The sequence below is a fragment of the Acanthaster planci genome, linkage group LG01, assembly GCF_054643075.1.
Source record: "Acanthaster planci isolate LZ-2023a linkage group LG01, COTS_SCS, whole genome shotgun sequence".
NCBI classification, from domain to species: Eukaryota; Metazoa; Echinodermata; class Asteroidea; order Valvatida; family Acanthasteridae; genus Acanthaster; species Acanthaster planci.
Genome location: NC_141777.1, coordinates 35,214,200 through 35,231,255, shown reverse-complemented (window position 1 = coordinate 35,231,255; position 17,056 = coordinate 35,214,200). Strand labels below are relative to the sequence as shown.

General features: G+C 40.6%; 1 protein-coding gene across 7 annotated transcripts in view; it reads left to right on the top strand.

The window, feature by feature from the left end:
* The window catches only part of LOC147800700 (uncharacterized), a 54,362-nt gene extending 37,993 nt beyond the window's left edge, over positions 1-16,369 (top strand). For 6 of the 7 annotated variants that reach the window (XM_087139552.1, XM_087139464.1, XM_087139431.1 and 3 more), the window contains exons 4-10: positions 3,150-3,256; positions 4,005-4,146; positions 4,506-5,878; positions 7,341-7,446; positions 9,452-9,706; positions 10,163-10,243; positions 11,519-16,369. In XM_087139552.1, the coding sequence (XP_086995678.1) occupies positions 3,150-3,256; positions 4,005-4,146; positions 4,506-5,878; positions 7,341-7,446; positions 9,452-9,706; positions 10,163-10,243; positions 11,519-11,679 (2,225 nt within the window). In that variant the 3' untranslated portion in view covers positions 11,680-16,369. The remainder of the gene's footprint in view (positions 1-3,149; positions 3,257-4,004; positions 4,147-4,505; positions 5,879-7,340; positions 7,447-9,451; positions 9,707-10,162; positions 10,244-11,518) is intronic. The other variant, XR_015426090.1, reaches the window with a different exon arrangement.
* The last annotated feature ends 687 nt before the right edge of the window (positions 16,370-17,056 follow it).

Sequence of the window (17,056 nt, the reverse complement as noted above, 5' to 3'; positions counted from 1 at the left end):
TTTTTCTCCAGGATGAGAGGTTTTCAACCAAATGTTTTTTGTCTTAAAAGCATAAGAAAATATACATGTAACTGCATAGCGGTGGCTGTTTTTTCTGAAAAGTTGTAACTGTGTTTTATAAACTCGTACTGAAAAACGTCACTCTTTGGCCTCGCAGTCTGCTACACTATCCCTTCTAATTTTATCATTGGACTACTCAAAAAACAGGAAAACACATATCAATCTGCTTGATAGTGACAAATTAATGCACATTTGTCCCCCCTCATACATTTATGTCATGTACTTTTGTTTGTTGGTACATGTGTTTCTGTAAGGACCCAGATGCACCTGTTCATTTTTGCTTGATTGCAACATCAAGCTTTCTGAGCACCTTTCACTGATCCACTAGCTTGAAAAACATAAGAATGCATTGGCTTAATGAACATCTGGAGCTGTCTCGTTAATGATGTCAGTTGGGAACAGTTCCAATGCTAAGAAAGGTATGGGTCTTTAATAATGAACATCGTCCCTGACTTCATGTTTAGTACGTCATCAGCTCTTGTCAGTGCTTCTGTGTGTAGACATTACATTTTTTTTTTCCTGCACAAAGTCAGGAAAGCCCTGTAGTGCCATCAAGTATATATTTTCAAAAAGTGAAGTATATATTTTTGAAACTCATTTTCATGAAATACACTTTTTTCAACTTTGATTTTAAAGATTTGTTTTTTCCAAAGTTCACTTATACAGTACACTGTATGTACATGTATTCTTGAGTTTGCTCTTATGATATCTGTTTTTAGACACTTTCTTTTTATTGTTTGAAATAAATCGGTTTTATGAGATATATGTTTTTTGATCATTTTTTTATGAAATTGATTTTTTTCCAAATGTATTAAGAAACAAACTTTGATTTATATCTCATAAAACAAACTTGGAAAAAACATACACTGTACTAATAACTCGTCAAAACAAACTACAGAAATATATCTCATTAAAAAACTTTGAAAAATATCTCTTAGAAATGATTTGTTTCCAAAAATAAAAAACAGTGGTTCTAAGTATACATGTAGATCTCAGAACAAACTGGAGAATACATGTGTATATCTCAACATGTGAATCTTGGAAAATATCTATTTCATAAAATACATTCACTTTTGTATTTGCTAGCACCACAAGGCTTTTGTTCATAGTAAAGCTATCTGTGATTTGGTCCTTCAATATGAGCAGAATTGAGCCTCTTGTGAAACTCCCAACAACCTTGTTCTAAAGGTGTTTGACCTTGTTCACAATCTTTGACCCTGTCATTGGATTTTGCTGAATGGGTTGTACTGGTGAGCATCCAGGCATTGACATAATAGATTTACATGTATCTTGCAGTCAGTCACCTTCACTAAAATGTATACACCAGAATTTCCTCAGATCAAAATATGTACTGTGTGAATAGGCAATACAGCATAAATACTTACCCTGTTTATTGTCTAATCTGAAAATGATGTGAATGTTGGGATTTTTTTCTAATAAACAAATGTGAAATTTGGAACAATGTACCAGTACCAACATACATGTACGTGTTTCTCTGTAAGATAAAATGATCTTGAAAAAATGTCCGTGCCTATTTTTGAGTAATACAGTCTGCCCTTTTCACTGTGAATAGTGTTCCCTAAACTTCCATCTGATTGCTTCCTTTGTTAGCGGTAGTTTTTTTTCCCTTTTTATATATATTCCCCCCCCTCATTTCCCCTTTTCACCGTTTCCTTCATCCCTACATGTATTTATGAAGGTGAAAGGGTTATCAGTATCTGACAAGCATCCTACCACAGACAGCAAGGGTGCGGGCCACCAAGTACATGTACAAGGCATGCATGTCATGGATAATGTCCAGGAGTATCTTGGGACATTTTTTGGTTGGGGGGAGGACTTCCTTGAGCTTTTGTCACTTTACCCAGATCAGGCCAGAGAGTTCATGTTTGAATTGTAATGTAGCATACATGTACATGTACGGCATGTACATGGTGTTGGTAGCTTTTATGTACAAAAAAATGCACAGCCTTGCTGTGATGGGAATCAAACCTACGTGTACATGTAACGGGTATAAGCCTTGCATTGCCAACTGAAATTCTCCAGTTGGTGGGGAAATTCCTATCCACTTCATCAGCAGTCACCATTTGATGGCATTTCTAATCAGGATAAAGTGGATGTTGGCATCCTAATGGAAAATGCGTGGTTGACAGTTTCTCGCGAAGCCACCCGTCAACCTGTTCCTACCGAAAACCGGTATATACAACCAACTAGAAGCTTGAACAGGCAGTTTTAGCTTATTCAAAATTTACAAGGCCACAATTTTTCTTTCATTTTTTCATTTAACGTTTGTGAAAATATCTTCGTTTCCTTCCAAAATACATGTACTGAGTTACATGTCGGGGAAATGTTGCCTCTGCAAGTACAAAAAAGAAATTTCCTGGGCTGGGAAGGGACAGACAGATCTTTCAACTCTGGTGGTTGAGAAATGGTTGATCGTCCTGGCTAATTTACAGTCTACACCCCCATATTGAACATGATTCTTTTTATGGCCTTGAAGTTAACATGTAAATAACTTTTGGGAGGCCATTTGTTTGATAAGATTTGAAGTTTTTAATGTTGAAGGGGGTAAGATGAAGGTGGTAATATGTACAAGGACTTGCCTTCGGCCACCATAGTATCTGTAGACTACATGTATGTGTACATGTATTTAAAAATATGAGACTCTTTAGAAGCTCAGTGGCGGCAAATATATTGGTCCTTTTCTATCATTTGCATTACATTTGAGCTCATGTGTGCATTCTCAAAATGATGCAAACACTAGAAAAGGATCATTATGGTGACCTCCACTACATGTAAATGTCTTGAAATTCTTGAAAGTTGTACATTTGCATACTCCAAAGTGAACGCATGTATACCTGAAGTGGTGACTTATGAGACATTTCTATAATGGAAGGGTGCTTCAGTGCCATTTTCCACATTGCACACATGCTCCTTCCATGCAAAGATGGTATGCTTTGTGCTCATTCAATTGAAAACTACATACATAGTCATTATTCCTTCAAAATCTGCTGGCTTGTACAAGGCTTCAAAAGTTGGGATGATGTGAACAGACCTTCTGAAAGCCTGTTTGTCATGTGTTTGTCCTGCAGTAAAACAACCCAGCAAAGATCCACCTCCAGACAACACGCCATGCAAAGTCTGTGGTGATACGTCCTCTGGTATCCATTTTGGGGTGTTCACATGCGAAGGATGCAAGGTAACCATGAATATAAATCAACCTGAGAGCCGGTGCATTGTCCCATTGTTCATCTTGAAGTGACAAAGTGCCGTATCATCAGCATGCAGATTATCTCTCAGAGTGACCTTCGAATTACCTGATTCATACTTACCCCTTATTGAACATAAACATGTTTTTGACGAGTTTAGTTGCAACTCATGTATTGTACATGAATTTGGTATTTCATAGTAGTAAAGTAGTTTTCCCCATGTTGCAATTGGTACAATTAGCAAGTAACCAAAGATGATAAAAATACTCTTTCCTAAACATAATAAGAAGCATGCAGGTCCATAAATGACTTGTCGCAGTAGAATCATGTCAGTGCAGCTTGTGAGATATTGACCAATACAAAATGGACACTGGACTTTCAAAATCTGAGACAAACAAAACTGAACATTCAAATCCCATGGTGTTGTCTAAGGGGCGTGTCTCACTTGCAAACAGTGATTGATCAGTACCTTTCCATCTTTAAAAACAGGATGAGAATTTAAAGTTTGAATTTGCGAGGAAGGTCTCCATGAGTCAATCATAAGTCGTCATGTATTGTCTCGGGTCACAAGCTATTCCAGTGAACCAGGGCCCCTTATTTTGTCATTGCCGATTTTCGTTTTTTATTTTCAGTCGTCAAGCTGAAGCCTGTATCTGCTGTATTGTGAAATCTGTACAGCCTCAAGCCAGTCATGCCCTGCATTAACCTCACTGTCATCCATTTCTCTCACCTTTGCAGGGGTTTTTCCGTCGCAGTTTAAAGGACGGGGCCTCTTATGTTTGCGGTGACAACAAGAAGTGCATAATCACTCCGACCTCCCGTAACGTCTGCCGATATTGCCGCTATCAGAAATGCCTGCAGGTTGGCATGTCTAGACAAAGTAAGTTAATGTGCACCATAGGCCTTTACATTGGTCCAGTCACAGTCTTCTTTGTATGGCATTTCTGTGGTGTGCACCTTAAAAAATCATGAAAACTAGGGTGACTGCTAAACAAACAGTTGTTGAAATTCAGCACATGAAATACTGACATTTAGGTTGACATAATGCAACTTACTTTATTCATGTGCAAATGTGCGTTAACAGCAACTTTTTTGCAAAAAAACATGTTCATATTTGTTCTATTAATATTTTCTCTCGTACAGAAAAGAAATTTTCATCAATTGCCAAAGTTCTGAAAAACAAACTACAAACTTATCTTAGCACATAGTATTTTTGAGGGAGCCTTTCTTTTTCTGCAGGCATTAAGCTTGGCCGGCATCACAAGTTAGACATGGACATCTCAGAGAGCTGTAGCGAAATGTCTGAGGTATCTCAACAGTTGAATGCCGTCAGTGCTGGGGGCTGCTGCCCGAACAACGCCTTTGATAGTGAGGAAACAGTGATGGAAGTGAAATCTACATCACCACCGCCTGAAGTATCAGGAGTCAGTGAGCCAATGGCTGTCCCAGGGGAATTTGACAAGGGGTTTGGCGATGGAAGCTCCCATTTAATGGACTTTAAATCGGGGCAGCCAGTTAGCCAAAGCCCCCCAATGCCTATGGTCACCTCGCAGATGAGCACGGCATTTGTGGGCGGAGGCTTGGGCTGTGAAAATAAGCAGAAATTGGGCAATGCGGGGTTTCCCAAGAATGTTCCCATTCTGGGCAGACACCCGCACCCCCGGGTATGTCCACAGTTACCCGTTGGGTCACTTGAACCACTCGGTAGTCTGCCAACCAGCAATGTCCCCAGCTCTACAGTCATTTGTTCTATCCAGCACCCTTCTGTAAGTTTGGTGCAGTCCACCCCAGATGGTAATGCCTTCTCCACCACGCCTTCTGGAGGCTCAGGCTTTCCCTTTGGACATAATTTCTTTGACGGCCAGCTGCACCCTGCTGCTGCTACCAGCTTACCAGGACACGGGGCATCAGGCAGCCAGTCTATGCCTACTGCGGCTGCTTTTAGGTTTGGCATAAGCCAGAGCCACTCGCCATCACTTTCCCTCCAGGCAAGAGGAGATCATGAGATGAGCAATAAAGAATGCACAGAAAGCTTGTTGGCAACCTCTCCAGGCAGGCCCATTATGAATGTAGATGCCTGTCAGCCACTGGACCCACACCAGGACAATATGGGTAAGCCGTTTGCCATGATGGACACCGATTCAGGTGCTGCGCCTTCCTTGCGAATCAAAGAGGAGCCCAGCAGTTGCTACGCTGAGGAGGCTTTCAAAAGACAGCGCGACCCGGAAACCATGATTAAAGTTTCCACTCCAAACCCAAGCCGAGTCGCCGGCAAGCACGCCCTGAGCGATGACAGCGAGGACGAGAGCGACGAGCAGTTGCCAAGTGCCAAGATAGCGCCGGCCGCACAGATGCTACAGCAGGAGCAGGAAGAGGGGACGTCCTCCAGCCTGGCTTATGCCAAGAAGATTGCGCGGCGTCTTGAGCTGGGATGCCTCCAGGGGGAGATCCTGAGTGAGGAGAATGAGCTGAAGCTGAACAGGACCTCACAGCCGGTGCAGAAATTTGAGCGGGTTTTGATCACTGTTGAGATGACGCAGGCATTTGAGGAGCTGGCATTGTTGTTCCAGACGATGTTTAATTCAAAGCCACAAATAGAAGCAACAGAAGAGGTGAGTGCAGTTCTTTTATAGAAGGTACATGCAATCAACCTTTCTTTGACATCCTATGTAGGGTACAGTGCACCAGAAAGTAGAAAAATTTTCATTCATTGTTAACCCTAACCTCCACAGTCGTCCAAAATCCATCAGGCGGTTTGGAGGATTTTGGAGGATTGAGGGTGAATGGCAAATGTGCATGTGCATGGCTGATTGCGAAGGATGCCATGAGTGAACATCATGGGTTTAGACCTTGTGTATTTCTTGCTCAGTCATGCATAAATTCAGCCCAATATTTCTTTTGAATCAACCGCACTGCTCAAGAATGCCATTTGCACTGCCTCAACATAATGACAGGATTTGCCGGATTTTGAAGGATTGAGGCTGTAGATACACCTCCAAATAATGTTTTCAAGAAATTTTGCTAGATTCCAGAGGATTGAGGGAGAATCCAATTTTTTCACCCCCAAAATTCTAGGATTCTGGAGGATTGAGGAGGGTCCATAACAAAAAGCGTCTAGGGGGTTAAGGTTAAAATGCAAATGTCCTGTATCGTCAAATCACATACATGTATGCATTATTCAGTTATTGCTCAAAATATTGAATGTACACAACCTATGTCATGGCACCGGTACAATACTTTGAGTGGCCCCTTGGAAAACACACGTGTAACTGCACCCCTGGGTACTCTGAGAAATTTCACCCCTGCTACACTACTGCTACACGTATTGAGCATTGCACTCAGTAATGAGAAGGCAGCATATGACTGCCACCTTATCTGTGTACAAGTGATTCTTATATGCCAGATTATTGTGCAGGAATTTAATCAGTAGCTGGGGCTGCTTCCTTTAACAAATGTGTTTTGTACAGGTGCACCCATACATGTATATAACCAAGTACTCTCTGTACTGTGTATGCACGGTGTACATGTACAGTGTACATTGACATGCATGATTTAATATTATTTTGGTTATTTAAAGACATGCACACCCATGAAGATACATGTAATTGGCAGGATTTGAAAAGGTTGGTTGTTATGTAAACTGGCAAATAAATATACTTTCTTGAACACGTACATCTTGTTCTTTCTCAAAAATATTCAAGGCAGATCCTGGTGTTTCTCAGAAACATAAATCGCCTTAGCTTAAATGGAATTTATTCTGTCCAGTACCCGACAGTGTTATAGACATTCATTCAAGACCTTTCACTAGACCTGAAACAAATAACAGGGTGCTGAATGACAAAGAAATGCCCAAAGAATGATGCAAAGTACGTGTACGTGTATGAGTGTTTGTAGAATTGCAAGATACCCATGATAATTTCACCTTTTTATTCAGTACAACAAGTACAGTGTACCGATATCTCAGCTAGAAGAAGTATTATACTCTTCAAAGTACATACATGTACAGTATTGATGTGGGTGGTGTATAGATGGCTCTTCAATATTTCTTGGTTTTCGTCTTTTGTATATTTCTAGTTACGCACAAAGATGGATAAAGCTTCCCCTGAGTCCATGCGGTTGTTTCAGGAGAGTATTTCCCTCAAAATCATTGGCTCAGTCACCTTCGCAAAGAATATTCCTGGTGAGTGAAACTGAGATTGCATTTAACTGTGGAAATATGGAAGGTACTGTAAAATACATGTACTAGCATATTATCATTGATTGACGTATACCGTACAGGTACTTCATCGGGTTTCCTGGTTATTGAGGAGAAGACAGAGAAAACGAGGGGAACCCTCGCCCTGTGTTCGTAGTTGGTAAACCTTTGTGCATGCCAAACAATGACCATATGCATTGTTTGGCATGCACAAGGGTTTATCCACCATGAACCCAGGGCGAGGGTTCCCCTCGTTTTCTCAGTGGTCTCCTCAGTGACGCAATCTACCGGTACATTTAGAATTTGCATCTTGGCATGAACAGAAAAGAAGCCCTTTTACGCTTGTTTTAGTTGAGCTTTCAAGACAAATGACACTGCGTTCCATTTGGATGCTGCCATATTTATTTGAACAGATAAAAATCAGAGATAATAGGTTTTACTTAGAGCTGCTCTATAGTATACCAAATGACTGTTTGAACAGTTCGTGGAAACCGAAAATGCCTGCTGCACAGAAAAGTCTTTTGCCCTTTCAATTTAAACGTGGTGAGCAACCACCAGGAAGTGCTAGTTTCTGTTAAATTTGACTCATACTAAATTTAGAGGCCAGACCTTTTGTACATGTACCGGTATGTGTAATTCTGGACAGAGTGTCTGCTCTGAGATATGTATGCAACCATATGTATGAAGCCAAACCATGATGGTTGTGTTTGTATTGCACATGCCCAGTGTGTATTAGACTTGTGTTGCAGCCGTTCATCATTATATCAACAGTAAAAACACCATTAATTTGTGTGAATTGCAGTAGTCAAGCAGTTGTGATGCATGGGGTGTGGGTTCGAATCACGGGTCGGAATTATGGACAGGGAGGTTTTTTTTAAAGGAAAATAAAGCCCGAATGTTATTAGAGCCTAATTTCACACGTGAAGTTTTTATGGTTGAGCATCTAGATGTCATGCATTGTGCATGGTTGTGAACCGTGGTTTGGCTTCATACGTGTGATTGCATATATAGCTCCTGCTCTTAGCGGGAACAAGAGAGGGCGTGTTTTTACATGGAAATGGTGGTCCTTCAGTGGGAACTCCCCATGTGAGCGTGCGGGTTTGTGCACATCTGGCGTGGGATGTACTGAACGCACTCAAGCAATATACCAGTACATGCATGTTGGAATGGATGGTTCTCACATACATGTATGCACCAGGTGGGCACATGTACATGAGATCAATTGAAACACTGCCCACCGGTCTGTCTCTCCTTTGTCTGTGAGGGTGCACATCAACTCAGAGTGGGTACTGTCAGTAATGGAACTGGTTGGTCAGAGTCATCAAGTACATGTACAGCAAAGCCTGTTTTGTTTAAAAGATACTGGTAAATTATACATGTATGTCTGTGATCCATGTTGTGAAACCTTGTTGTGAGCTGCATGTGGCTCAACCTCAATCTTTCCAAGGATACATGTAAACACATATAATTCTGCCAGTACTGGTAGAGAAATGAAAAGGTTTTTTTCTTCTTTGATTTTTTAACGACCACTTGGAGACATATTTTTGATGTTTTAATTTATAAGAACAGTCAGACTTTAAGATGGAAGGAGATTTGTTGTTCCTTTTTCCATAAATCCATCCTTTCCATTTCAAGAGCCAAACTCCTACGTACAGTAGTTCTATGTATGCAAAGGTATCTGCTCTCCAATGCGTGGCGCAGCATCTTGTTGTACGGAATGTCAGAATTTTAAGATTCCTAGTTCATTTGAAATTTTTTGTTTTAATTGGAGATTCTGTGCTCAAAGTGTGTACCAATTGGAACAGATGTCCAGGATTACCGTTTATTACCAAACTATTGGTTATGAGATGAGTGAGTTTTCTTGATTTTAGTGCAGGTTACAATCTGAGACAAACCCCCTTACCTGTACGAATTGTGTGATACCCCTTAATTTGTCCTTCTTTTCCCACCTCCCTCCTGTCTTTCCTCCCCTACCCCTCTGTTCGCTTAGGGTTCCGTCACATATCCGTCAATGACCAGATGAACCTGATCAAGGCGGGCACCTTCCCCTGCATCCTGTGTCAACTCTGCTGGCAGGGGTGCATGTTCTCCTGGTTTGATGACACTTTCTTCACTGTTCCCTCACTGATCAAACTGGTCTGCGGCATGAAGACCAGCTGCTACAGCTTCAGGGAAGACTTCACCAAGTTGACCTTTGACCAGGAGGAGATTGCTCTCTTCACGGCTCTCATCTTCATCAATCCAGGTGTGACCTCAACCACCACATTCTTTGAGGAGCTCAGCCGCTGATTTGTAACATACCTTGCACCTGTGCGCTAATATTAAAGACCGGCCCATCCTGGATGTAAATGCGAATGATGTGAAATGCAAATTGCCTCAAGAAATATTCACTTAGAAACTTCACCGGAAGTGAACTTAAATATGTTGAGGCAGTGCTAATATCCCGTATTAATTCTGCTTCAGTGGCAACAATGTCCATTCACCTACATTTTCAGTATTTCCTTTGAATGAGTACAACCATCCTGGAAGGGGGGGTCATTGTCCTGGGTTTCTTCTGATATTTGTCAAATGTCTTAAAAGTGTTGGATTCAGAGTGGTATACCCGAAGGGATTCTAACAAGAGAGGATTGATAAAAAACGAATAGTGCATTAGACAATTCTGACCAACCAGGGACCCTTTTTACGTTTCTGTCTGGCGCAGATAACCCTGGCCTAGATGATGTGGAGTTCATCCTGGGTCTGCATGGTAAACTGCGTCAGGTCTTCAAGCACTACTGTCTTGGTAAGGCAGACACTGTAGGTCTTTTTTTGTCAGGTTGGCTGACTTGTTAACGGTACATGTAGCTGTTTCAGTTACGGGCCAAAACAGCTTTTGTTTTTCTTAAGATTGTTTTGGGGTTTTTTTGTGTGTGTCTATTGACATAACACGGGGTCGTTCTACACATGACTTTCGGTCCTTTCCTTTTGCCGATTTCTTTCAACCCAGCACATTGTTAGACTGCCACCTGAAGATGTATGCTGAAACATGACATCATCATGGGGCGGATGATGTCATCAGACCGGAAGTTCTAACGAAAAGACCTTTAAATCAGTAAAATCACAAAAAATCAATTCCAAATGCGAAAGTCTACAATTGCCCATTGAAAGCTAGAGTAAATATCTGCATCCATTGTCTAAAGTGTTTTGCTCGTTGCATTGTTCATACATGCTGTGCGCGGCTGTTGAAAAATTGACACCCGCTGAAAATGCCAGCAATTCGACCCATAGGGTAAGAGCCGTAGTGGTAAGAGCCATACACTTTGTACATTGAAAGAGTGTAATGGAGGCCTGCTATTTGGGGGAATCTGGCAAAATTCCAAACATGTGGCAGGAAAGCATGTGAACGTATATTGTCACGCTCTACTGTCGCAAGGCGGGTAGTAGTCCCACAGAAATTTTGAACTGCGGGACTGCGGACCTAACATCAGCTGTTCGATTCCCGCCCGTTCCAACTCGTTTTTTATCAAACCAAAAGAGTTTCCTGAAACAGCTCAGTGTTTGTCCACCGACAAACACAACGTTTATCTCGTTTCTTGTTAGTTTCTGTTTAAATTTTGTTTTGTTAACCTTTTAGCTTTTTTGGGTAGTGGTGGGTACAGAAGTTCTGTGTTTACACCAAAATGTTTTCTTTACGTAGACTTTCGTTGCAGAAGTGGTTGTAAGTGTTGTCAATACTCAGAATGACCGAAAGTGTATTTCTGATGAGTTAAAATCAGAGATGTTGTCACGCTGTTAACGTATCACAAGCAATCCAATCCAAACTATATTGAGAGGCATGAAACCACTTATCAGGAGAAAGAGGCAAATTAATGGAGTTTGAAATTTGACTGTAATTGTTAAACCCTGACATTTACAAATTTACGATTTGTCTCTATAAAATGCTACTCATCCTAATCTTCAGCAAAGAAACATGCCTCTCTCCACAACTGCAGTCTCTGTCCACCATTGGTGCCCTCCGAGCCCCGTTTAACATATCCTAATGTCGTATCTTTGTCTCAACTTCAAACCCCTCTCGCAGAAAAATACGGGGAACTGAAGCAGTACTTGAAATTCATCAGCTTCCTGCCCCGACTGTACCAGATTGAGCTCTTGCACAAGAAGAGCATCAAGGAGGGTTACAGCCAGCAGCCCTCCCCGGATGTCACCCTGCCCGCGCTCTTTGCTGAAATCAACCTGTAACCTGTGGCAGTGACCGAACTTACATGTAACAACTCCTTCAACGTGGATTGAATCAGCTGTGTACATATGGTATATCCTTTGTTCGGTTGAGTGGGCTTCTCGGACAGAAAACAAGTAACAATGAACGGGCTCTTTTCTGAAATTTTGTTCCTGCGAAGAACAACTTCAAGTCTTTAAAAAATTGCTGTTTAAGGAGTCGCTTTGACCTGATGAGAGACTATTCTTTTCTGTGTAGTTTTTGTATAATTTGTTTTGAATTGCTGCCTTAATTGTCTATGTGTCTGGTCTTTGAGTAATGATCAGTCCGAGGAATAAAATTATTTTAATTTTCTAGTGAAGGAAAAAAGATCTTCATATTATATGCATATATTAATATTGCTTAGCATAAATACCAGCCCATAGCTTGATATGTGCAATATGGAATAGCTACTCTGCCGAATGGAATAAGTGGGGAGAATTTCATTTTGTTCATCATCATGAATATTTGTGAAAGTTGTGCCTTTTGGAACATGGAGAGTTCCTCAAGTGTTAGATGTTTTACCTTTCTGAGGTAAAGAAGTCACGACTGACTGAGTAGAGGATGGACCGAAAGACATGGACTGAAAGAACAGGCGTGCACGATTCATCTCCGTGTTTCTCTGCACAAGGGCTTCTCCAGGTTACAGGCAGAGAGGCAGCTGGGCTTGCTTGGAACTTTAATACTATTGAATGCCTGTTGTGCAGAGCATGCTGTAATCATGAAATTTATTGAAATGCAACAACATGAGAATATTTTGATGCAATTTCAAACATTCCATCGTAGAGGCAAATCCCATGCAATGAATAAATCTGTGTTAAAATTTGAATTTATTTAAAGGTATTCCCTTCTTTCTACAATGCATGCTGGGTAATCAATAAAATTGATTACCATAAATTTATTAAATCTGTATTATTTTGATATTTTTCTTTTCATTTTAGCTATTTTATCTTTCAGCTTCTACAAGTCTCCAAGAGCAGATCCAGCACCATATTTTAAGGGAGGGCCCGACTTTTTGGGGGGGCGGGGGCAAAAAGATTGGGAAATTGCTTTGTGATTTGCAACTTACATGCTTTTGGAAGGAAGGGAAATTAAGTATTCGTTTGAAATTACCTTTCAGCTGTAAGGAGTGGTCATGTCCTACTCAGACAAAAAGGTACCCCTGTATCAGGCAGTGGTCCACAGCATAGGTATCAGGCAGTGGTCCACAGCATAGGTATCAGGCAGTGGTCCACAGCATAGGTATCAGGCAGTGGTCCACAGCATAGGTATCAGGCAGTGGTCCACAGCATAGGTATCAGGCAGTGGTCCACAGCATAGGTATCAGGCAGTGGTCCACAGCATAGGTATCAGGCAGTGGTCCACAGCATAGGTATCAGGCAGTGGTCCACAGCATAGGTATCAGGCAGTGGTCCACAGCATAGGTATCAGGCAGTGGTCCACAGCATAGGTATCAGGCAGTGGTCCACAGCATAGGTATCAGGCAGTGGTCCACAGCATAGGTATCAGGCAGTGGTCCACAGCATAGGTATCAGGCAGTGGTCCACAGCATAGGTATCATGGGAGGGGGTGGCGGGGCAGGCGCCTACCACCTCCCTCTCCTTCCACATCCTCCTGGACAAAAATCCTGGCAATGCCTGTGGCCCACAGCTGTGATTGGCCAGTTGCTGTTCTGTAAAGTGAGGTGCAATGCAGGAGCCAATCATACTCCATCTGACAGTTGGGTCCAGAAAAATTACGTCATGGATACAATTGCACTAAATGTACGGAAGTAAATGTGTACTCTCTTGCATTTTGAACAGTCCTACTGTAAATGGCAGGTTGTTATTATTGTTAATATTTAAATTCTTAGCTATCGCCTAAAGCAGTTTTGTAAAATGCAAAAATTAAATTCTTTGTGAAAATTTGGTGATTTTGTTTTGCTAACTTTGCACTGTGTAAAACGGTTGGTCTAACTTTGTTTTACTGCACTTTTTTCTTGGCTTTTTGTTTGTTGGTTAGTCAGAGAGAGATAACTTTGTAAGTGCTAAGAGTGGGAAAAATTGAAATGCATCATCCCCTTCAATCATTAGAGGGGTTGAGGGCTAGAGGGTTTGAAAACAATTGTAAGCCTTTTTTAAATTGATTGCTGTTGCATTATGATAAGTTTCAGCGGGAACCAGTGGCGTTTTTCTTGAATGCTTCAAAAGCAAATTTTTTTATATTTACAAACTTTCAGGTTGCTCTGTCCATCATTATTACTTCATTTTTAGTCCTATTTAGTGAATATCACAGAAGAGAACAGGAACCCCTCCCTAGGCTGAAACATTTCACTCCTTGCATAGCTTTAAGAGCATTTCATCATTTTGAGATGGGAACTGGGTAAGCTACCTTCTTCGCTGATTAAGTCTTCTAGTGATAAATTAAGGGTAGTTGTCATGGAAATGGAATTTGATCAGATCTTTTGAAAGTTTAAGCATGCTCTTTCTACCTGAAAGGAAGCCATCTCAAAATTACAGATGCTCTACAAAATGAAGAGGTCAGCATTATTCTGTAATGATTTAGAGCAGAAACCCTGCGCTGATGTGAGGGAGGTCAGGATGCTGTGGGAAACTCAGTTGCCATTTTTTTTTTAGAAATTGAAAGTGCCGGCATTTTTGTAACTTTCCAACCATCTTTCCTCGAGGAATGAGGATTCTTTTATGTGTGAACAAACTGCTCGAATTGATTTTTTGCAGTTCATCTTGTGTGTTTTTGGGGGAGGGGGTATCTTAATAAACTCACTAGCTTATTTTGTGGAACTTTTTGGCCCTAAGATCATTCCAGACTGGTTTTACTGCTTTGCCTTAGATTAGAGACTGGAAAAGACTTTTTGCAGATATCAAGATTGCTAACTTTTGTGTACACTGCTGCGTAAATGGCTTATAAATATTTAATTACCACTGTGAAGTAATGCTTATATAAAGTGTAGTGAACCTCAGTAGTTTTATGATTAGATTGTTTTATTTGTAAAATACTATTTCACATGTAGATTTTGTTAACATCTGATTTTGGCCTTTGTGATGAAATTATGCAGATGTACATGACTTTTTTTTCCTTTTTGGGGAAGGTCTTGCTTTGTTTCCCTGTTTGTGCATGTGTTTTATTTTTCTTGGTATTTTCTTCTAAGGCACAGATTTTTATTGGGTAGGGGAGCATGAATGAAGTCATCTGAGTTTTCAGCATTATCCTATGATTATTTGGAGCAGTAACCTTGCGCTGATTTTAGTATGGGTGGAATACTGTGGCGTAACCGCCCAGAAACATGGTTGACAATTTTTTTAAGGAATCGAAAGTGCCACATTTCCTTCGGGGATGAGGATTTTTTCACAGATGAGCAAACTTAATTTAATTAACAGACAGGAACATTCCACTTGGTTGTCTGTGAATTAAATTGTTCTTTCCATTGCACCAATTTGAACCCTTCATTATCTGAATAAATCTTGGCTAAGTGCCTGCGTCATCGAATTAAATGGCATCGTTCTAAGTACAAAGGTTTCTGCAGTAGAATTTTATCTTTTTTTCCATGCCGCCGTGTCATGCTTAGAGATACTAATGCACTGGCATCTGATCAGTGACCCACTAATCAGATGACAGGATTTATTTAGTGGGTGCGTGAATGGGACTATGTCATGAAAGAAATTGTCTAATTTAATTTGTCTTTAATGGTTTGTTTTACTGCATTGTAGGACTTAGACTGTTGGGTTATTTTGCCTTGAGTGTTTTTCTTACCTTTGAATTGTAGGACGATTGTGGACGAAATATCTCTACTTAAAACTAGCTCGGTATTGTAAGTGGTTGTGACAAGTGAAAAGTTCTGGTCCTAGTTTTCTTTGTATTTAGTACAAGCAAACTTTGAGAAAATTGAAATCCCTTATTTCTGCAGTATGGCCACCTCTTGGGAAGTACTCGAGTAAATTGTAAAAGAAATCCAGTTTTTAATATAAAAACCAGAGAAATTTCTTCCTACACACCGACCTTATTTTTAGATGAAATGTCGGGCTCAGTGAAAGGCATTGACAAAGGTCATCATCTTGATTAATGAACTAAGATTTTTCTCAAACATTTAGCATTGTATGAAGTAACATTTCGTCTTTGAGATCTGTTGCCATTGGCTACACCGTAAACTGCACGATTACTGCACGTCACAAGTGACCTTCGGTTGTTTTTGTTTTGTATATAAGTGAAACGGAAGGTGGGCCTCTAATTGATGGAAATCGTACTATGACGTGAATGTTAACGAGCACCATGGTTGTATGAAGTATCAAGTGATATTATATCTGCAAGCTTTGTGTTGTCTTGGTCTCTAATGCATTGTGTTCCAATGTTATTTTCTTTCAACTGGGAATATATACAGTGTGTGTACTGGTTTTCTGTTTTTTGCTGCGCAAGCCACGGTGAGGTTTTGAAGTACTCTAACTCTATACGTAAAAACAAAATCCTACGCTGTGAATTGTAATAATGTGTATAATTCCGTAAATACATTTCCCCACCCTCCAAAATGTGAAATATGATAATTTAAAGTTATTTCACGTAGGCGGATGTGGTAGACATACCTTTTAAATCATTTACATGTAAACTGAAATTACTGTTTATTGTGCAGACAGTGTGTTGTATGCAGGAAATGACAATAAAGAATATATTTTTGCACTCTCACATGAACAAGATCTGTATTGTGTTTCAACCCCGTTACAGAATAGATGAAAACTCTTTGAACATGCAGAATATTTGCCAAGGCCAGTGGCATTAAAATGTGCATTCTTGATCAAGGGAGAATTCTAACCCAAGTCTTCACATCTGCTAGTGAAGGACAGATGTGTCTTGACCACGACCGAAAGCCGTTACCGAAACTGTCCCATCAGATTTAGCTGTGTGCATAGGTCATTAAAACGGTGAAGAAATCTCCGAGTCAGTAAGTGATGCTGATCGATGCGTCTAAAAATAAAGTAGTGAAAATATGCCGTCAAACGATAAGAGCAGATCTCAAGATATCCAGGAACAGGTGTTGAAGCACGAGCTAATTCGGAAACGGGACAAGTTCGTGTCACGATAATTTGTCGAACTGATAAGGGAAAAGGGTCACTCGGACACAGAGGTTTTCTTTAAGCATAAAGACACGGGAATGTTTCACATTCATGCAATGGTGGGAACAAGATTCGATGATACGTGTATTGGATGTTCCATTCCACTCGGCTTCAGATTTTGGAAAATTATAATGTATAATATGCAACTAAACAATGTTATTTGTATTAGTTTTTGGTTTATTACATTGGTGTGCACCTGTGCGATGTATACAGATGACTGGTTTTGCAAGTGGCTGGACGGGCAAAATGGAACGTTGTG